Source organism: Hemitrygon akajei, chromosome 30 (genome assembly GCF_048418815.1).
Source record: "Hemitrygon akajei chromosome 30, sHemAka1.3, whole genome shotgun sequence".
NCBI classification, from domain to species: Eukaryota; Metazoa; Chordata; class Chondrichthyes; order Myliobatiformes; family Dasyatidae; genus Hemitrygon; species Hemitrygon akajei.
In genome coordinates, this window is record NC_133153.1 from 36340613 (window position 1) to 36358006 (window position 17394).

General features: G+C 42.7%; 1 protein-coding gene across 1 annotated transcript in view; it reads right to left on the reverse strand.

Annotated features, from left to right (window-relative positions):
- Positions 1-17394, reverse strand: part of nox5 (NADPH oxidase, EF-hand calcium binding domain 5) — a 100306-nt gene that overhangs the window by 77210 nt on the left and 5702 nt on the right. Inside the window, exon 2 of the mRNA XM_073032611.1 lies at positions 17200-17284. Coding sequence (XP_072888712.1) covers positions 17200-17284 — 85 coding nt within the window. The remainder of the gene's footprint in view (positions 1-17199; positions 17285-17394) is intronic.

Sequence of the window (17394 nt, forward strand, 5' to 3'; positions counted from 1 at the left end):
CCTCAGGCCATTAGGCTTCTAAACTCCTTGCCACATCACATTCAAAGTGTCATCAGCTAATCTGTTATGTATCATACAATATTTAATTTATGCACTTTAGATTGTTATTTATGTTTGATTCATCTATAGGTTTTATCCTTCCCTTTGTAAGTTACTGTGCAATGTGTGTTATGTCTACTACTGCTGTCTTATTTCTATATACTGTGGCGACCCACTTTCTGCGCAGGCGAGTTGGCTCACAAATAGCCCGCACACGGGGAGAGACTTTGGTAATGCACCTCTGACGTCATTTCCGCCTGGAGAGGACAGGAACTAGGGATTAAAAACCAGTGCCGCGAAGTTTGAATAAACTAGTCTTGAAACGACTTATCAACTGCGTGTTGTTGTCTCTAGCTCTGTATGTAGTACATCGCTACAATACATTATATGGTTATATGTGTTATGTACATGTATATAATTAAATGATAATAAACTTGACTTTAAAGAATCTAATTTAGAAAGATAACCATTTATAAAATGAATTTTAATTTATGCTTTGTCTTGCTCATTGATTGGAAAAATACCAGCAATTACTTACAGGAGGTAATGTAGATGTAGGGATAGTGAAGGAAATAAGGTTACGAAATTTAGTAAAACTTATTCCAGAGCAACTCTTCACAGTGAGTTTAAAATTCAGAGCAGTGACAGGCACAGTGGCCTCCTCTTTATTTAAAGCCCACGTTTCCATGTAATATGAGGTTTGAGGACATAAAACTAAATTAACACAATTTCAGCATCGATGGAGGATAAGGAGGTTGCAGATGGATGAACAGTAAATAACATCCTTCTGTACAAAGTCACTGTAAGTGGAACAGGTTAGAACATAAGAAAATAGGAGTCAGGAGTAAGTTACTTAGCCTCTCAAACCACCCTATCATCCAATATGATCATGCCCTCTCCTTCTGTGCAAATTCTCCATTTCCTGAACTTTCCAAAAAAAATTTACCTTCTCTTTAATTACAAACTCTTCTCCCTCTTGCCATCTGGGAAAAGGCACCGAAGCATTCAGGCCCTCACAACCTGACTATGTAACAGTTTCTTCCCCCAAGCTATCAGACTCCTCAATACCCAGAGCCTGGACTGACACCTTACTGCCCTATTGTCCTGTTTATTATTTATTGTAATGCCTGCACTGTTTTGTGCACTTTATGCAGTCCTGGGTAAGTGTAGTCTAGTGTAGTTGGGTTTTTTTCCTCTCTGTGTTGTGTTTTACGTAGTTCAGTCTAGTTTTTGTACTGTCATGTAACAACATGGTCCTGAAAAACATTGTCTCATTTTTGCCATATACTGTACATAGCAGTTATGGTCGAAATGACAATAAAAGTGACTTGACTTGACATTCAAAGATCTTACCTCAAAAATCCTAAGGAACAGAGGATTCCAGAAACTTGCTACTGACAGTGAGAGGAAGGCATATTGATTTTACATACTGCCCCATGATAATGTAACTAGACAGTTGTCACCTTATTAGGTACCTCTTGTACCTAATATAATTGATCACTGAGTGTATGTTCATGGTCTTCTGCTGCTGTAGCCCATCCACTTCAAGATTCGGTATATCGTATGTTCAGAGATGCTTGTAAGTCGTACACCACTTGTAACACATGGCAATTTGACTTACTGTCAACTTGAACCAGTCCGGCCATTCTCCTCTAACCTCTCCCATTAACAAGGCATTTCAACAAACTGAACTGCCATTTACTGGATTTTTTTGTTTCTCACACTATTCTCTGTAAATTCTGGAAACTGCTCTGCATTGAATTCCCAGGAGATCAACAGTTTCTGAGATACTCAAACCACCCTGAATGGCACCAACAATCATTCCACAAAGTCACAGATCATATTTCTTGCCCATTCTAATGTTTGGTCTGAACAACAAAACCTCGTGACCATGTCTGCATGCTTTTATGCATTGAGTTGTTGCCACAGAATAGGCTGAATATATGCATTAATGAGCAGATGTACAGGTGTACCTATCAAAGTGGCCACTGACTGTACGTCACCTCATGTGAGATTCTCCCAATGATTCTCCTTTTCAGCTTCTCATTGCTACGGTCAGAAGTTCGCACTGCTTCAAAAAGGCAACAATTACACCAGTGCCTAAGAAAAGTAGTGTGAGCTGCCTTAATGACTATCGTCCAGTAGCACTCTCATCTATGGTGATGAAATGCTTTGGGAGGTTGGTCATGGCTAGAATGAACTCCTGTCTCAGCAAGGACCTGGACCCACTGCAACTTGCCTATCATCACCATAGGTCTACAGAAGACGCAATCTCGTTGGCTCTTCACGTGTACAATACAAAGACCTATGTCAGGATGCTGTTCATTGACTGTAGCTCAGCATTTAACACCATCATTCCCACAGTCCTGATTGATAAGCCACAGAACCTGGGCCTCTGTACCTCCCTCTGTAATTGGATCCTCGACTTCCTAACTGGAAGACCACAATCTGTGCAGATTGGTGATAATATCGTCTCCTTGCTGACAGTCCATATTAACTCACCTCAGGGCGAGTGCTTAGCCCACTGCTCTACTCCCTCTATACCCATGACTATGTGGCTAGGCATAGCTCAAATGCCATCTATAAATTTGCTGATAATACAACCGTTGTTGGTAGAATCTCAGATGGAGACAAGAGGGCATACAGGAGTGAGATATACCAACTAAGTGAGTGGTGTCGCAGCGATAACCTTGCAATCAATGTCAGTGAGATGAAAGAGCTTACTGTGGACTTCAGGAAGGGTAAGATGAGGGAACATGAACCAATTCTCATTGAGCCATCAGAAGTGGAGGGAGCGAGTAATTTCAAGTTCCTGGGCTGTCAAGATCTCTGAGAATCTAACCTGGTCCCAACATAACAACACAGCTATAAAGAAGGCAAGACAGTTGCTGTATTTCATTAGGAGATTGAAGAGATTTGGTTTGCCAGATAAAACATTTAAAATCCTCTATAGATGTACCACAGAGAACATTTTGACAGGCTGCATCACTGTCTGCCCAGGACGAAAAGAAGCTACAGAAAGTTGTAAAATTGGTCAGCTCCATCTTAGGCACTAGCCTCCAAGGTGTCTAAGACATCTTCAAGGAGTTGTGCTTCAGAAAGGCAGCATCCTTTATTAAGGACCCCCATGACCCAGGACATGCCCTCTTCTCATTGTTACCATCAGCAAGAAGGTACAGAAGCTTGAAGGCACACAATGATGCAGGAACAGCTTTTTCCCTTCTACCATACAATTCCTAAATGGACATTGAATCCTTGAACACTACCTCCCTTTATCTATATAATTTCTGTTTTTGCACAATTTTTAATCTATTTAAAATACATATCCATATATATTTGCTTTAAATAATTTACTTATTTATTTTTTCTTTCCATATTATCATGTATTGCACTGTACTGCTGCTAAGTTAACAAATTTGACAATACATGTTGATGATAATAAGACTGATTCTGATTCTAAAATTAACATTCCAAGATCTACCCTGTGAACCCCATCAGGATCTTACGTACTTCAAGATTAGCAGTTATACAGTACTGTGCAAAACTCTTGGGCACATATACAGGGTTGCCTCAGGCTTCTGCACAATACTGTAATGGTCACGTGGAGCAGAGAGCAAGTCTGTAATTCCTGCCAGAGCAAAGGATGTAGGGAATGGCGAGAGTGGAGTGCTGCAGGAGGGATGTGGGACAGGTGGCAGAGAAGGAGTGCCAGGGCAGGGGATGCTGTGGGTGCAGACACACCCAGACCTGAGACACCAGGCAAGGTCATTTGATTCCAAAGCAAAAATATTGCTTTATTGATCATTACAGAATGTCTCACTGGTGCTTCCTGCTCCCTCCCCACTCCTTTCCCCAGCCATGATTCCCCTCTCCCTGCCCCCTTCCCACTCTCAGAACACAACAGAGACCCAGAACAGAATCAGGTTTACCATCACTCACAAATGTCATGAAATTTCTTTTTTTTTGTGGCAGTACTGTACAATACACAAAATTACTATAGTATTATGCAATAGTCTTAGGCGTCCTAGCTCAAAATTTGTGTCTAGGACTTTTGCACAGTACTGTACTTTAACAGAAAGTATGTTAATAAAAGGTTAGCTATCTGAATTAGAAGATACTGTTGTGTTTCTGCTATGGTCAGCAAGCCTTAAGTGAAAAGTGCTGATGAATGCAAAATACATTGGGAAATAAAGGAAGGACCTGTTTTCCAGAGGGCTCAGTGTGGACATTGATTGAAAGTAATTGGAGGAAGGATTAGAGGAAGGACAAGGGAAAATGTTTTTTTTTAATCCAGTGGGTGGTAGGGGAACTCACTGTCTCTAGATTTACGATCACACTCAAAATAACAAATGAAAAAAGTCTTCCTACTGTGTCTACAATTAACCTGATATATTACAGGTCCAAATTCATTGGTTTAGTTCTACAATCAGATTCATGAAAATATATTTTTCACATGCAATGAATCTGCCACTTAGCACTGGAGACCAATTACTCCTTTAAGACCAAAGCACAGAAGATTTATGCCGATCAGAACAGTACATTTTTGTAATTTTTTGTGATAAGCAAAAATTAGCAAATTCTGGGAAACAGAAACAAAGACTTCCTGGCAATGCAGTACCGAGAAAAGTTTGAAGTCAAACATATTGGAGATGACATTGGGGTTACAGAGTACAAGGGGAATGTATGTGATAGGATGGTAATCAAGAGAAATGGAGCCTGATTGCTAAGGAAAGGGATGTGGTTGTTCTGAGATGTCCACCATGGTCTCTTACCTTGTCCACCCTCAGTTATTTCTGCTTGCCTTCATGTTTCTAATGAGAGTTGATTGAAACTCACTTCCTTGGCATCTTCTCATAGTGAATGCCTCCAGCTCAGAGCTGGTTCTCGCCCTTCCAGAGGCACCTCCCAACTTTAAATGATCTGGTCTTATGTGCTTCTGGTCATTTAATTAAAAACGTGACATGAGTAACTGAGTAGAGGCAAGATTCTTCAGGTGATAATATTCACCCCACATCTTCTGTTGATCTTTTGAAGATGGCTAAGCCAAAAAAACTTTCTTGAATCTTAAATTCAGGTTCAGGATTTTTATCACGGATATATGTCGTGAAACTTGTGTTGCAGCAGCAGTGCAATACATAAAAGATTATGAAAGTTACAATGAGAAAAGTAGTGCAAAAAGAGAGGTAGTGTTCAGTTGGCAGAGGCTGTTCCTAATACGTTGAGTGTGTGCCTTCAGACTCCTTTACCTCTTCCCTGATGGTAGCAATGTGGAGAGGTCATGTACTGGGTGATGGGGGTCATTAATGATAAATACTGCCATTTTGAGACATTGCCAATTGAGGATGCCCTCAGTAGTGGAGAGGCTAGTGCCCACAATGGAGATGGCTGAGTTTGCAATCCTCTTCAGCTTTGTCCGATCCTGCATACTGGGGCTCCAATACCAGATGATGATGTAACCAGTCTGGATGCTCTCCATGGTACATCTTGAGGGTGGAAGAGTGGAGATACATCTCTACTAAAGGAGGTGAAAAGTGGTCCTTCCCTCTGCTAGCCTGCAGGTAATCTTGAGCAAGGTATAGCATCTGGTTAGCAACCCCCACCCCACCACCCCTTATCAGGGTCACTTGAAGCCACAGGGTTACAGGGAAGTAGTTACCCCTAAGCTGCAGGAGGCAAGTAGCTGGGTGACCCTCAGGAGAAATGGAAATGTGAATAGGCAGTTAGTGCAGAGCACCCCTATGGCCATTCCCTTCAATAATAAGTTTACCATTTTGGATACTGTTGTGGGGGACAACCTCTCAAGGGAATGCCGAAGAGACTGGGTTACTGGCACTGCGCATGGGTCCATGGTGCAGAAGGAAAAGAGGGAAAAGAGGGAAGTGGTAGTGCTAGGGGACTCAGTAGACAGAGGAACAGACAGGAGATTCTGTGGATGTGAAAGGGACACCCAAATGATATGTTGCCTCCCAGGTGCCAGGGTCAGGGACATCACAGATCGCATCCACAGCATTTTGGAGGGGGAGGAAGAGCAGCCAGATGTCTTGGTATATATAGGTACCAATGACATAGGAAAGAAAAGTAAAGAGGTCCTGAAAAGAGAATTTGAAGAGCTAGGCAGAAAGCTGAGAAACAGAACTTCCAGGGTAGTAATGTCTAGATTGGTGCCTGTGCCACGAGTGAGTGAGGATAGAAACAGGATGATTTGGCAGATTAATGCATGGCTCAGAAACTGCTGCAGGGGCAGGGTTTCAGGTTCTTGAAGCATTGGGATCTCTTCTTGGGGAAGTATGACCTGTACAAAAGTGGTGGGTTGCATCTGAACCCAAAGGGGACTAATATTCTCACAGGCAGCTTTGTTAGAGCTGTTGAGGAGAGTTTAAACTAATTTGGCAGGGGGTGGGAACCAGAGTGAAGAGACTTAGGATAGGACGGATGGTAAAAAAGCAAAGGTAGCATGCAATCAGACTGTCAGGAAGGGCAAGCAGATGATAGGACAAAATTACAGCCAGCTTTAGGGATGCAGAATCAAAAAGGGTAACAAAGATAGTACTCAAAGTATTACATCTCAATGCACGGAGTATAAGAAATAAGATGGATAATCTTGTTGCACTATTACAGATTGTCAGCTATGATGTTGTGGCTATCACTGAATCATGGCTGAAGGATGGTTGTAGTTGGGAGCGGAATGTCCAAGGTTACACTTTGCATTGGAGGGATTGGAAGGTAGACAGAGGGGTTGATGTAATTCTGCTGGTAAAGAATGGCATCAAATCAGTAGAAAGATGTGATATGGGATCGGAAGATGTTGAATCCTTGTGGGTTGAGTTAAGAAACTGCAAGGATCAAAGGACCCTAATGGCAGTTATATACAAGCCTCCCAACAGTAGCTGGGATATGGACCACAGATTACAATGGGAAATAGAAAAGCTGTGCCAAAAAGGCAATGTTATGATAGTCATGGGAGATTTCAACATGCAGGTCGATTGGGAAAATTAGGATGGTAATGGATCTCAAGAGAGTGAGTTTGTTGAATGCCTACAAGATGGCTTTTTAGAACAGTTTGTCATTGAGCCTACTAGGGGATCAGCTATACTGGATTGATGTTATGTAATGCACAGGAGGTGATTGGGGAGCTTAAGGTAAATGAACTCTCAGGAGACAGTGATCATAATAGGATTGAAATTTGATAGGGAGAAAGTAAAGTCAGGTGTAACAGTATTTCAGTAGAGCAAAGGAAATTACAGTGGTATGAGAAAGGAATTGGCCAAAGTAAATTGGAAGGAGCTTTTGGTAGGCTGATAGCAGAACAGCAATGGCATAAGTTTCTGGGAAAAATGAGGAAGGTGCAGGACAGATGTATGCCAAAAATGAAGAAATACTCAAATGGCAAAATAGTACAAGGGAAGGCAAAGCTAATGTAAAAGTAAAAGAGACGGCATACAACAAAGCAAAAATTAGCAGGAAGATGAGTATTAGGAAGCTTTTAAAAACCTAGTGACCAGTGGTGTTCTACAGGGGTCGGTATTGGGACTGCTTCTTTTTACACTGTATATCAATGAGATAGATGATAGAATAGATGGTTTTGTTGCCAAGTTTGCAGATGATATGAAGATTGGTGGAGGGGCAGGTAGTGTTGAGGATACAGGTAGGCTACAGAAGGACTTAGACAGTTTAGGAAATTGGGTAGGAAAGTGGCAAATTAAATACAATGTTGGAAAATGCATGGTCATGCACTTTGGTAGTGGAAATATACATGCAGGCTATTTTCTAAACAGGAAGAAATTCCAAAAGTCTGAGATGCAAAGGGACTCGGGAGTCCTTGTGCAGAACACCCTAAAGGTTAACTTGCAGGTTGAGTTGGTGATGAGGAAGGCATATGCAATGTTAGCATTAATTTTAAGAGGTCTGGGATACAAGACCAGGGATGTGATGCTTTATAAGGCACTGGTGAGTCTTCACCTTGAGCACTGTGAACAGTTTTGGCCTCCTCATCTAAGAAAAGATGTGCTGGCACTGGAGAGGGTTAAGAGGAGGCTCACAGTGATGATTCTGGGAATAAAAGGGTTATCATATGAGGAATTTTTGATGGCTCTGGGTCTGTACTCGCTGGAATTTAGAAGGGTGAGGAGCGATCTCATTGAAACATTTTGAATGTTGAAAGGCCTAGACTGAGTAGATGTGGAAAGGATGTTTCTCATTATGGGCGAGTACAGGACAAGAGGGTACAGCCTCAGGATAGAGGAGCACCCATTTAAAACGGAGATGAAGAGTGATTCCTTTAGCCAGAGGGTGGTGAATTTGTGGAATGTGTTGCTGCAGGTAGCTGCAGAGGTCAGGTCGTTGGGTGTATTTAAGGCAGCTGTGGAGGTCAGGTCGTTGGGTGTATTTAAGGCAGAAGTGGAGGTCAGGTCGTTGGGTGTATTTAAGGCAGAAGTGGAGGTCAGATCGTTGGGTGTATTTAAGGCAGAAGTGGAGGTCAGATCGTTGGGTGTATTTAAGGCAGAAGTGGAGGTCAGGTCATTGGGTGTATTTAAGGCAGAAGTGGAGGTCAGGTCGTTGGGTGTATTTAAGGCAGAAGTGGAGGTCAGGTCGTTGGGTGTATTTAAGGCAGAAGTGGAGGTCAGATCGTTGGGTGTATTTAAGGCAGCTGTGGAGGTCAGGTCGTTGGGTGTATTTAAGGCAGCTGTGGAGGTCAGGTCGTTGGGTGTATTTAAGGCAGAAGTGGAGGTCAGGTCGTTGGGTGTATTTAAGGCAGAAGTGGAGGTCAGGTCGTTGGGAGTATTTAAGGCAGAAGTGGAGGTCAGGTCATTGGGTGTATTTAAGGCAGAAGTGGAGGTCAGGTCGTTGGGTGTATGTAAGGCAGAAGTGGAGGTCAGGTCGTTGGGTGTATTTAAGGCAGAAGTGGAGGTCAGATCGTTGGGTGTATTTAAGGCAGAAGTGGAGGTCAGGTCGTTGGGTGTATTTAAGGCAGCTGTGGAGGTCAGGTCGTTGGGTGTATTTAAGGCAGCTGTGGAGGTCAGATCGTTGGGTGTATTTAAGGCAGCTGTGGAGGTCAGATCGTTGGGTGTATTTAAGGCAGCTGTGGAGGTCAGGTCGTTGGGTGTATTTAAGGCAGAAGTGGAGGTCAGGTCGTTGGGTGTATTTAAGGCAGAAGTGGAGGTCAGGTCGTTGGGTGTATTTAAGGCAGAAGTGGAGGTCAGGTCGTTGGGTGTATTTAAGGCAGAAGTGGAGGTCAGGTCGTTGGGTGTATTTAAGGCAGAAGTGGAGGTCAGGTCATTGGGTGTATTTAAGGCAGCTGTGGAGGTCAGATCGTTGGGTGTATTTAAGGCAGAAGTGGAGGTCAGGTCGTTGGGTGTATTTAAGGCAGCTGTGGAGGTCAGATCGTTGGGTGTATTTAAGGCAGAAGTGGAGGTCAGGTCGTTGGGTGTATTTAAGGCAGAAGTGGAGGTCAGGTCGTTGGGTGTATTTAAGGCAGAAGTGGAGGTCAGGTCGTTGGGTGTATTTAAGGCAGAAGTGGAGGTCAGGTCATTGGGTGTATTTAAGGCAGAAGTGGAGGTCAGGTCATTGGGAGTATTTAAGGCAGAAGTGGAGGTCAGGTCGTTGGGTGTATTTAAGGCAGAAGTGGAGGTCAGGTCGTTGGGTGTATTTAAGGCAGAGCTTGGTAGATTCTTGATTGGACATGGGATCAAAGGTTATGGAGAGAAGGCTGGGAGGTGGGGCTTAGAAGGGGAGAAAAGGATCAGCCATAATTGAATGGTGGAGCAGACTCGATGGGCCGAATGACCAAATTCTGCTCCTATGTTTTTTGATGATGATGGCACATCTGTAGAAATTTACTAGAGTCTGGTGAAACACCAAATCTGCTCAAACCAAATCAAATCAGTTGACCATTCCCTTGTGGTCAGACAGCTCTAGCTAGTTGTCCCACAGTTCACAGCCAACACTGATTAATCTCCTCTGAACTTGCCTAGAGGCAATTAATGAAGGGCAATAATGGTCAGCCCTGCCAGTGATGCCCAAAGCCTGGAAAAATAATAATAAATAAAACCGCTTAACTATAGTTCTAGGCAATTAACAAGAACCTAATTAAAAACTGTATTTGCACCCCATAGTTGCATCTTTATTTATCACCTCTCAGGAACACCTGGACAGTGAGTTTTAATTAATTGTGCCTATTCATTGCTTCTCCTTTAAACAGAAATCCTCCTTCACAGGCAGTGATACATGATTAAAATTGGTTGTCATTGCTATTGAGATGTCAGAGCCAGCGAACAGGATGCAAAACAACTTCAAGCCTCTCATCTTAACATTTAATTAAAATCCTAAATAAACACCCTCAGCCTGCCAATTTTATGTAGTTGGTTTTAAATCTGCAATAGAAAAATTATCAGGGGACATACATTTAAACAGAAATCTAATTTGAATGGATGCTTATTGATTGGCAACACACACAAAATACTGGATGAACTCAGCAGGTCAGGCAGCATCTATGGAAGTGAATAATCAGTCGACGCTTCAGGTCAAGACCTTCTTCAGAATGGTAAAGGAAAGAAGAAAGACAGATACCAGATTTAAAAAGGTGAGGGGAAGGGAAGGAGGACTATCTAGAAAATGATAGTGGAAGCCAGGTGGGTGAGAAAGGTAAAGGACTGGAGAGGAAGGAATCTGATAAGAGAGTGGACCATAGGAGTAAGGGACCAGGGGGAAGTGATAGGCAGGTGGGAAGAAGAGATAAGAGAATAGAAGAAAAGTGGAAAGGGAGGGAAATTTTTTTTTACCAGAAGAAGAAATCACTATTCATGCCATTAGGTTGAAGGGTACTCAAATGGAAAATAAGGTGTTGCTCCTTTACCCTGAGTGTGGCCTCATTGTGGCACAAATGGAGGCCATGGACTAACATATCGGAACTGGGAATGGGTATCAGAACTAAAATGTTTGGCTACCATGAAGTTCCACTTTAGGCGAACAGAGCAGAGGTGCTCAGCAAAGTCATCCTCCAGATACATTGGTAAGACCAACAGGTCTTACCAATGTATCAGGCCACATCAGGAGCACCGGATACAAACGGCAACCCCAGAAGATTCACAGGTGAAGTGTCTCCTCATCTGGAAAGACTGTTTGGGGCCCTGAATGGAGGTGAGGGAGGAAGAGATTGGGCAGTTGTAGGACTTTGACTGCTTGCAGGTATATATGCCAGGAGGGAGATTAGTGAGGAGAGAATCATGGAGGGAGTGATCCCAGTGGAAAGCGGAGGGTAGGGAGGTAAAGATGCATTTGATGGTAGGATCCTTTTGGAGGTGGCAGAAGTTGTGGAGAATGATGTGTTGGATGTGGAGGCTCATGGGGTGGTAAGTAATGACAAGAGGAACTCTTGCTGTTAAGGCAGCAGGAAGGTGGGGTGAACATGGATGTTCAGGAAATGGAGAAGATGCAAGCTGATTCAAAGTGTCATGAGTAATTGAGCAAAAGCACAGTTCTTCTTATACAATATTCATTTTTTTCCAACTGTAGTCACTGACAGTTTAGGGAAGACCTTGCCGAATCAGTTATCCACTCCTCTGAGGTCAGCATGCATTGGCATGCTCTCTCACAGTGTCTTATGTCTTCCAGGCAAAATGGCGCTGAGCAGAGGTCTCCAAGATCGTGGATCAGACTTTTTTTTGGTTTTTTTTTGGGGTTTGTAGGAATAGTTTTGGAGACAGAGAGGGCGCTAGGGTTCAGGTTAGGGTTTAGGTATAGGGATGTAGGGGAGTTAGAGGTCAGGTTAGAGTCTAGGCCTCCAGTCTGACCTCTGACCTCTATAGAGAACACCCATGGAGGGATGTTAGGCCAGCAAGCACTATGGACAATGACCAGAAAGGATGAGGCTTGATGCCACCCCCCCCCCCCCCCCCACAGATCCTGGGGTTCAGAGATCTGTGTGGAGAGGATGCATGAGAGCTAATGAACCCCTAGATACGCAAATCGGTAAGTCCGGAGTCTGAGGCCTGAAGTTTGGGGTCCTGTCATCGACGAGTCCAGTTATGATTGCTGCAGTTTCTGTTGCTCTGTCAAATATGGTGGCCATACTTTGTTGGTGCATGAATGTGTGGCAACATAATCATAGGTTGTGTTGGATTGTTAATACAAATGATGCATTTCACTGCATGTTTCAATGTACAGATACATAAATCTATAAGTAAACAAATAAATCTAAATCTGAATCTGTATAATCAGTCAACACCTCAGAGTCACTCCAGGCAGAATTAAAAAGATGTTTGTGGTAATGACAGGCCAAAGGTTATGGGGAACAGACAGGAATGAGAGGCTGGTTGTGAGTAGTGTCACAACAACAACCTTGCAGTCAACATCAGTAAGACCAGGAATTGATTGTGGACTTCAGGAAGGGAAAGTCAGGAGAATACACACTAACCCTCACTAAGGGGTCAGCAGTGGAAAGGGTGAGCAGCTTCATGTCTCTGGGCATCAACATCTCAGAGGATTTATTCTATTCCTAGAAGGCATGCTAGCAGCCACAGTTCATTAGGAGTTTGAGGAGATTTGATATGTCACCAAGACTCCAGCAAACTTCTGCAGATATACCATGGAGCGCAATCAGAGTGGTTGTATCACTGGCTACAATGGAGGTTCCAATGCGTAGGATTGAGAAGAGCCACAGACAGGTGTAGATTCAGCCAGCTCCATCATAATCACAAGTCTGCTCACCATCAAGGACATCTTTGAAAGGCTGTGCCTGGAGAAGGCAGCATCCATCATTGGCAACCCTCACCATCCAGGACTTGCCCTCTTCTCTTTGCTATCATCAGGGATGTGGTTCAGGAGCTTAAAGATGCACACTCAGAGTTTTAGATATGGCTTCTTCCTCACCACCATCAGATTTCTCAATATTCCATGAAGATTACCTCACAATTTTGCTTTCATTTTGCACGCCACATTTATTTTTATATGTTTTTGTTATAATTTATGGTAATCTCTCATGTATTGCTCTGTACTGTTGCCACAAAACAACCACCTTCATGTCATACATCACTGATAATAAACCTGATTCTGAGTTTGAAAGTCAGAATGTGACCTTATTGGGGTTGTCTCTACTAAATTACTCAAGTTACATATTTAGTCAAGAAATGTATTGGTTCAAGTTAAATTTTTATTTAAATTTGTGCCCTTATGTCCTGTTTGTTTTTAGGATTTTGTGACCCGCCGCTCAGTTCGACAACAAGAGACGAATGAGGACTAGGAGAACTGCCTGACTGGATTTATAAACTGGACACAAGACAAATGATCTTGAGGTTGTTAAGCTAAGAGAAGATGTCAGATAACAGACTGTAAACCAACTGCTTTATTTCAGCTGTCACTTTCCCCAGGCCAATGAAATCGTCTCAGGGTTGTCAAAGAGTGATAAATGTTAACAGAAAAACAGACTGATGGAAATCCTTGGTAAACTAGTCCGCAGCTTGCACTGGAAGGGCCAGTTTTATCATCTAAAAATTTACCGACTTGCCACTTAGACCATAAGACCATAAAATACAGGAGCAGAATTAGACTGTTCAGCCCTTCAAGTCTAATCTAACATTCGATCATAGCTGACTTCTTTTCCCTTTCAATCACATTCTCCTGGCTCAAATAAGAGAAAACCTGCAGATGCTGGAAATATGGGTCTTGGCCTGAAATGTTGACTGTACTCTTTTCCATCGATGCTGCCTGGCCTGCTGAGTTCCTCCAGCATTTTGTGTGTGCTGCCATTATCTTGGCTTTTCCCTGTAACCTTTCATGCCCTTTCAAATCAAGTATCTATCAACTTCACTTTAAATATACCAATGACTTAGCCTTCACAACCTTCTATGGCAACGAATTCTACAGATTCATAACACTGGCTAAAGAAGTTCCTCAACTCTGTACTAAAAGGTAGCCCTTGCATTCTGAGTGAGTGCCCTAAACTGTATCACTAATGTAAACATCCTCTGCACGTACGCTCTAAGCATTTCAATAAGATTTGCCCCCTCCCCCAATTCTTTTAAATTCCAGTAACCCCAGAGACCTCAAAGACTCCTCATACCTTAACCCTTTCCTTCCTGGGATCATTCTTGTAAACCTCCTCTAGACCCTCTCAATGCCAGCACATCCTTTCTTAGACACAGGGTCCAAAACAGCTCCCAATACTGTACTCCAAATGTGGCCAGACCAACATGTTATTAAGCCTCAGCAATACATCCTTGCTTTTATTTTCTAGTCTTCTTGAAATGAATGCTAACATTGCATTTGCCTTCTTACTACTAACTCAACTTGCAAGTTAACCTTGAGGGAGTCCTGTATTGGACTTCCAAGTCGCTTTGCACCTCTGATTTCTGAATTTGCTCCCCATTTACAAAATGGTCTACGCAATTATTCTTTCTACCAAAGTGCATGACCAAACATTGATTCCATCTGCCACTTTTTGCCCATTCTCCTCATCTGTTCAAGTCCTGCAGATGCATTGCTTCCATGACGTGGCCACAAAGCCATCAATTCCTTTTGAAATGAGCGATGTCTTTTGAACACACAAAACAAGGACAGCAAATAACACAGCGAAAGAACTTAACCTTTCAGCCACAATGTCTGCAAAAACCATGACAGCAAAGTAAAGCAATCCTGTCTAACTCCAGCTGGTCCATACCACTCTATTCCCTGCCTGATATATATACCTATAAAAAGTATTCCCCCCCCCCCCCCCGGAAGTTTTCATGTTCTATTGTTTTACTGCATTGAATTAGTGGATTTAATTTCTTTTTTAACACTGATCAACAGATAAATACTCTTTCCTGTCAAAGTAAAAACAGATCCCTACAAAGAGATCTAAATTAATTGCAAATATAAAACATAAAATAATTGTGTAAGTATTGACCCCTTCCCCCACCCCCTTTAACATGACACACCAAATCATCACTGGTGAAGCCAATTGGCTTTAAAAGTCACATAATTAGTTAAATGAAGGTCTGTTTTTGGAGATCTGTGTGCAGTCAAGGTGTTTCAAATTGATTGTAGTAAAAATACACCTGTATCTGGAAGATCCAACTGCTGGTGAGTCAGTATCCTGGCAAAAACTACAGCATGAAGACAAAAGAACACTCCAAGCAACTCTGTGAAAAGGTTACTGAAAAGCACCAGTCAGGAGATTGATACAAGGAAATTTCCAAGTCACTGAATATCCCTTGGAGTACAGTTAAGTCAATCATCAAGAAATGGAAAGAATATGGCACATATTCTCTCTACAGCAGGCTGTTCTCAAAAAACTGAGTGACCCTGCTCTGATGTAAGTGATTCATCCCACGTTTTGCTTTTTGTAATGTCTCTTCTGTAAGAGATACAAATTTAGTTACTGATTTCTGATGCCCATGGTTCCTTAAGTTTGTTATTACCGGGGTTGGTACTGGGAACAAGCTCCCACTACCTATTAAACCAATGGCGTGTGCCCCGAATAGCCTCTGACAACCAAGTCCAGCTCCTAGCCTTCACATGTGGTTTAGCTACTAAGCCCGGTGGTACTGTTTCTACTGACAGGCGAAGGGGAAAAGGCAGGCTACTAGCACCATAAAACCAGTTGCTTCGGGCAGATGGGGCTCACCAGCCATGGTTGACAGCTCATTGACCTCAAACCCCCGCTGCCTTGTGGCTATACCCATGGGGAAGGCGTCAGGAATAAACCCCGAGGGAAAAGTCCAGAGCTGGAGTCCTTAAGGCAGTCCCATATTGAGTTCAACACTGACTGTCAACTCCTGCGATACTGCTGGTGCCAAACTGTATCGGTCTTTGCCAATCCTTCGGGTTGATCAAATGTGTGGAGGGGGGGAGCTTGCTCTCCATATTGTACGCCTTGGCTTGTGTATCTAGACAGCTAGGACGCAACATCCAGGGTCAACCCTGACCGACAGAGGCCTCATCTGTACGCCCATTCAGAGATGCTAAATCTTTCCAAACACTAGCTGTTAAGCCAATCTAAAAATAGTGAGAACTCCCCAGCTCAGTGCCTTAATGCAGTGGAAGCACTTTGCAGAGGTATAATTGCTAAATGGATAGGTTCAAGAAATGGGTCTGAAGCAGGGTGAAGGAATCAGGTTTTAAGGCAGACTTTAAAACTTCTACTGATGTATTGTTGAAAGTCTCATGATTGGTTGCATCATGGTCTGGTGCAGCAATTCAAATGTACAGGAACATAAGCAGTTGCAGAATAGTGGATGAAGCCCAACACATCACAGGCACATCCCTCCCTACCATCGACAGTATCTCAAGAAGGCAACCCCCAACATACAAGATTCCCACCTTCTGGGCCATGCTATCTTCTCGCAGCTGCCATCGAGGAAGGGGTGCAGAAGTCTGAAGTCCCATACCACCCAGTTCACAAACAACTACTTTCCTTCAACCACTCAGTGCTTGAACCAACCAGCAAAGCCCTAATCACTACAGTTCAGCAACACCATTACCACTTCAATCACTTTGTACTGAAATGGTCTTTGTCTTTTCTCTTGTTTTAATAGTGTTCTTCTTGTAGAAACTATGTATAATTTAACTTTCAACAACACAAAATGCTGGAGGAACTCAGCAGGTCAGGCAGCATCAATGGAAATGAATAAATAATTGATATTTTGGGCCGAGACCCTTCTTCAGGACCCATTGTTTCTGTTTATAATTTAAGGTTAATTGATATTTTTCTTGCAAATGCTGCTTATCTGATCCTATGTGCCTGTGATCCAAGTTATTCATTGCACCTGTGCATACATGTACTTGCGTAGATGACAGTTGTTTGATCTTAACTGCAAAAAAAGGAGAAAAGCTTTATGGAGAGAATTCTCAGATTAGACTGTAAAAAGATCACAGATTATTAATCCGCTATGTGTAGCCTGGATTGGTTTTCAGGTGGAGTAGGACAATGCTCTAATTCAAAATCCCCACACCAGCCAGAGGAAATTGTCAGCACTCTTACTCCCAGTTACATTCCAGTTGTAGCTGAAGGGAAGCTTCCCCAAGCTGATGCCAGGTGTGGAAACATGACTCAATACAGCCAATAATTTAAAGAAAAGTTACAGAACTATTTCTTGTTAAATCCCCAGCACAATTTGGGAGCAGAATGAGTTACTTTCCTGAATTAACTTGGCACGATTGCTGTTAAGTGTAGTTACTTGTTACCTGAGACTCTGTTTCCGCTTGTATAGCTGGATTCCTGCTCTCGATCTGGATGGCTCCATTTGTAATTTTCTCAGTTGTCCCCTTCCTGATTTAGTGTCAAAGCAAGAAACAGATTAATTGCAGTTTCTCTCCCAACTAACAATGTTAACCTGCACCAAATTGTTAATTGAAACTGAAACACACATTAAAGCTATT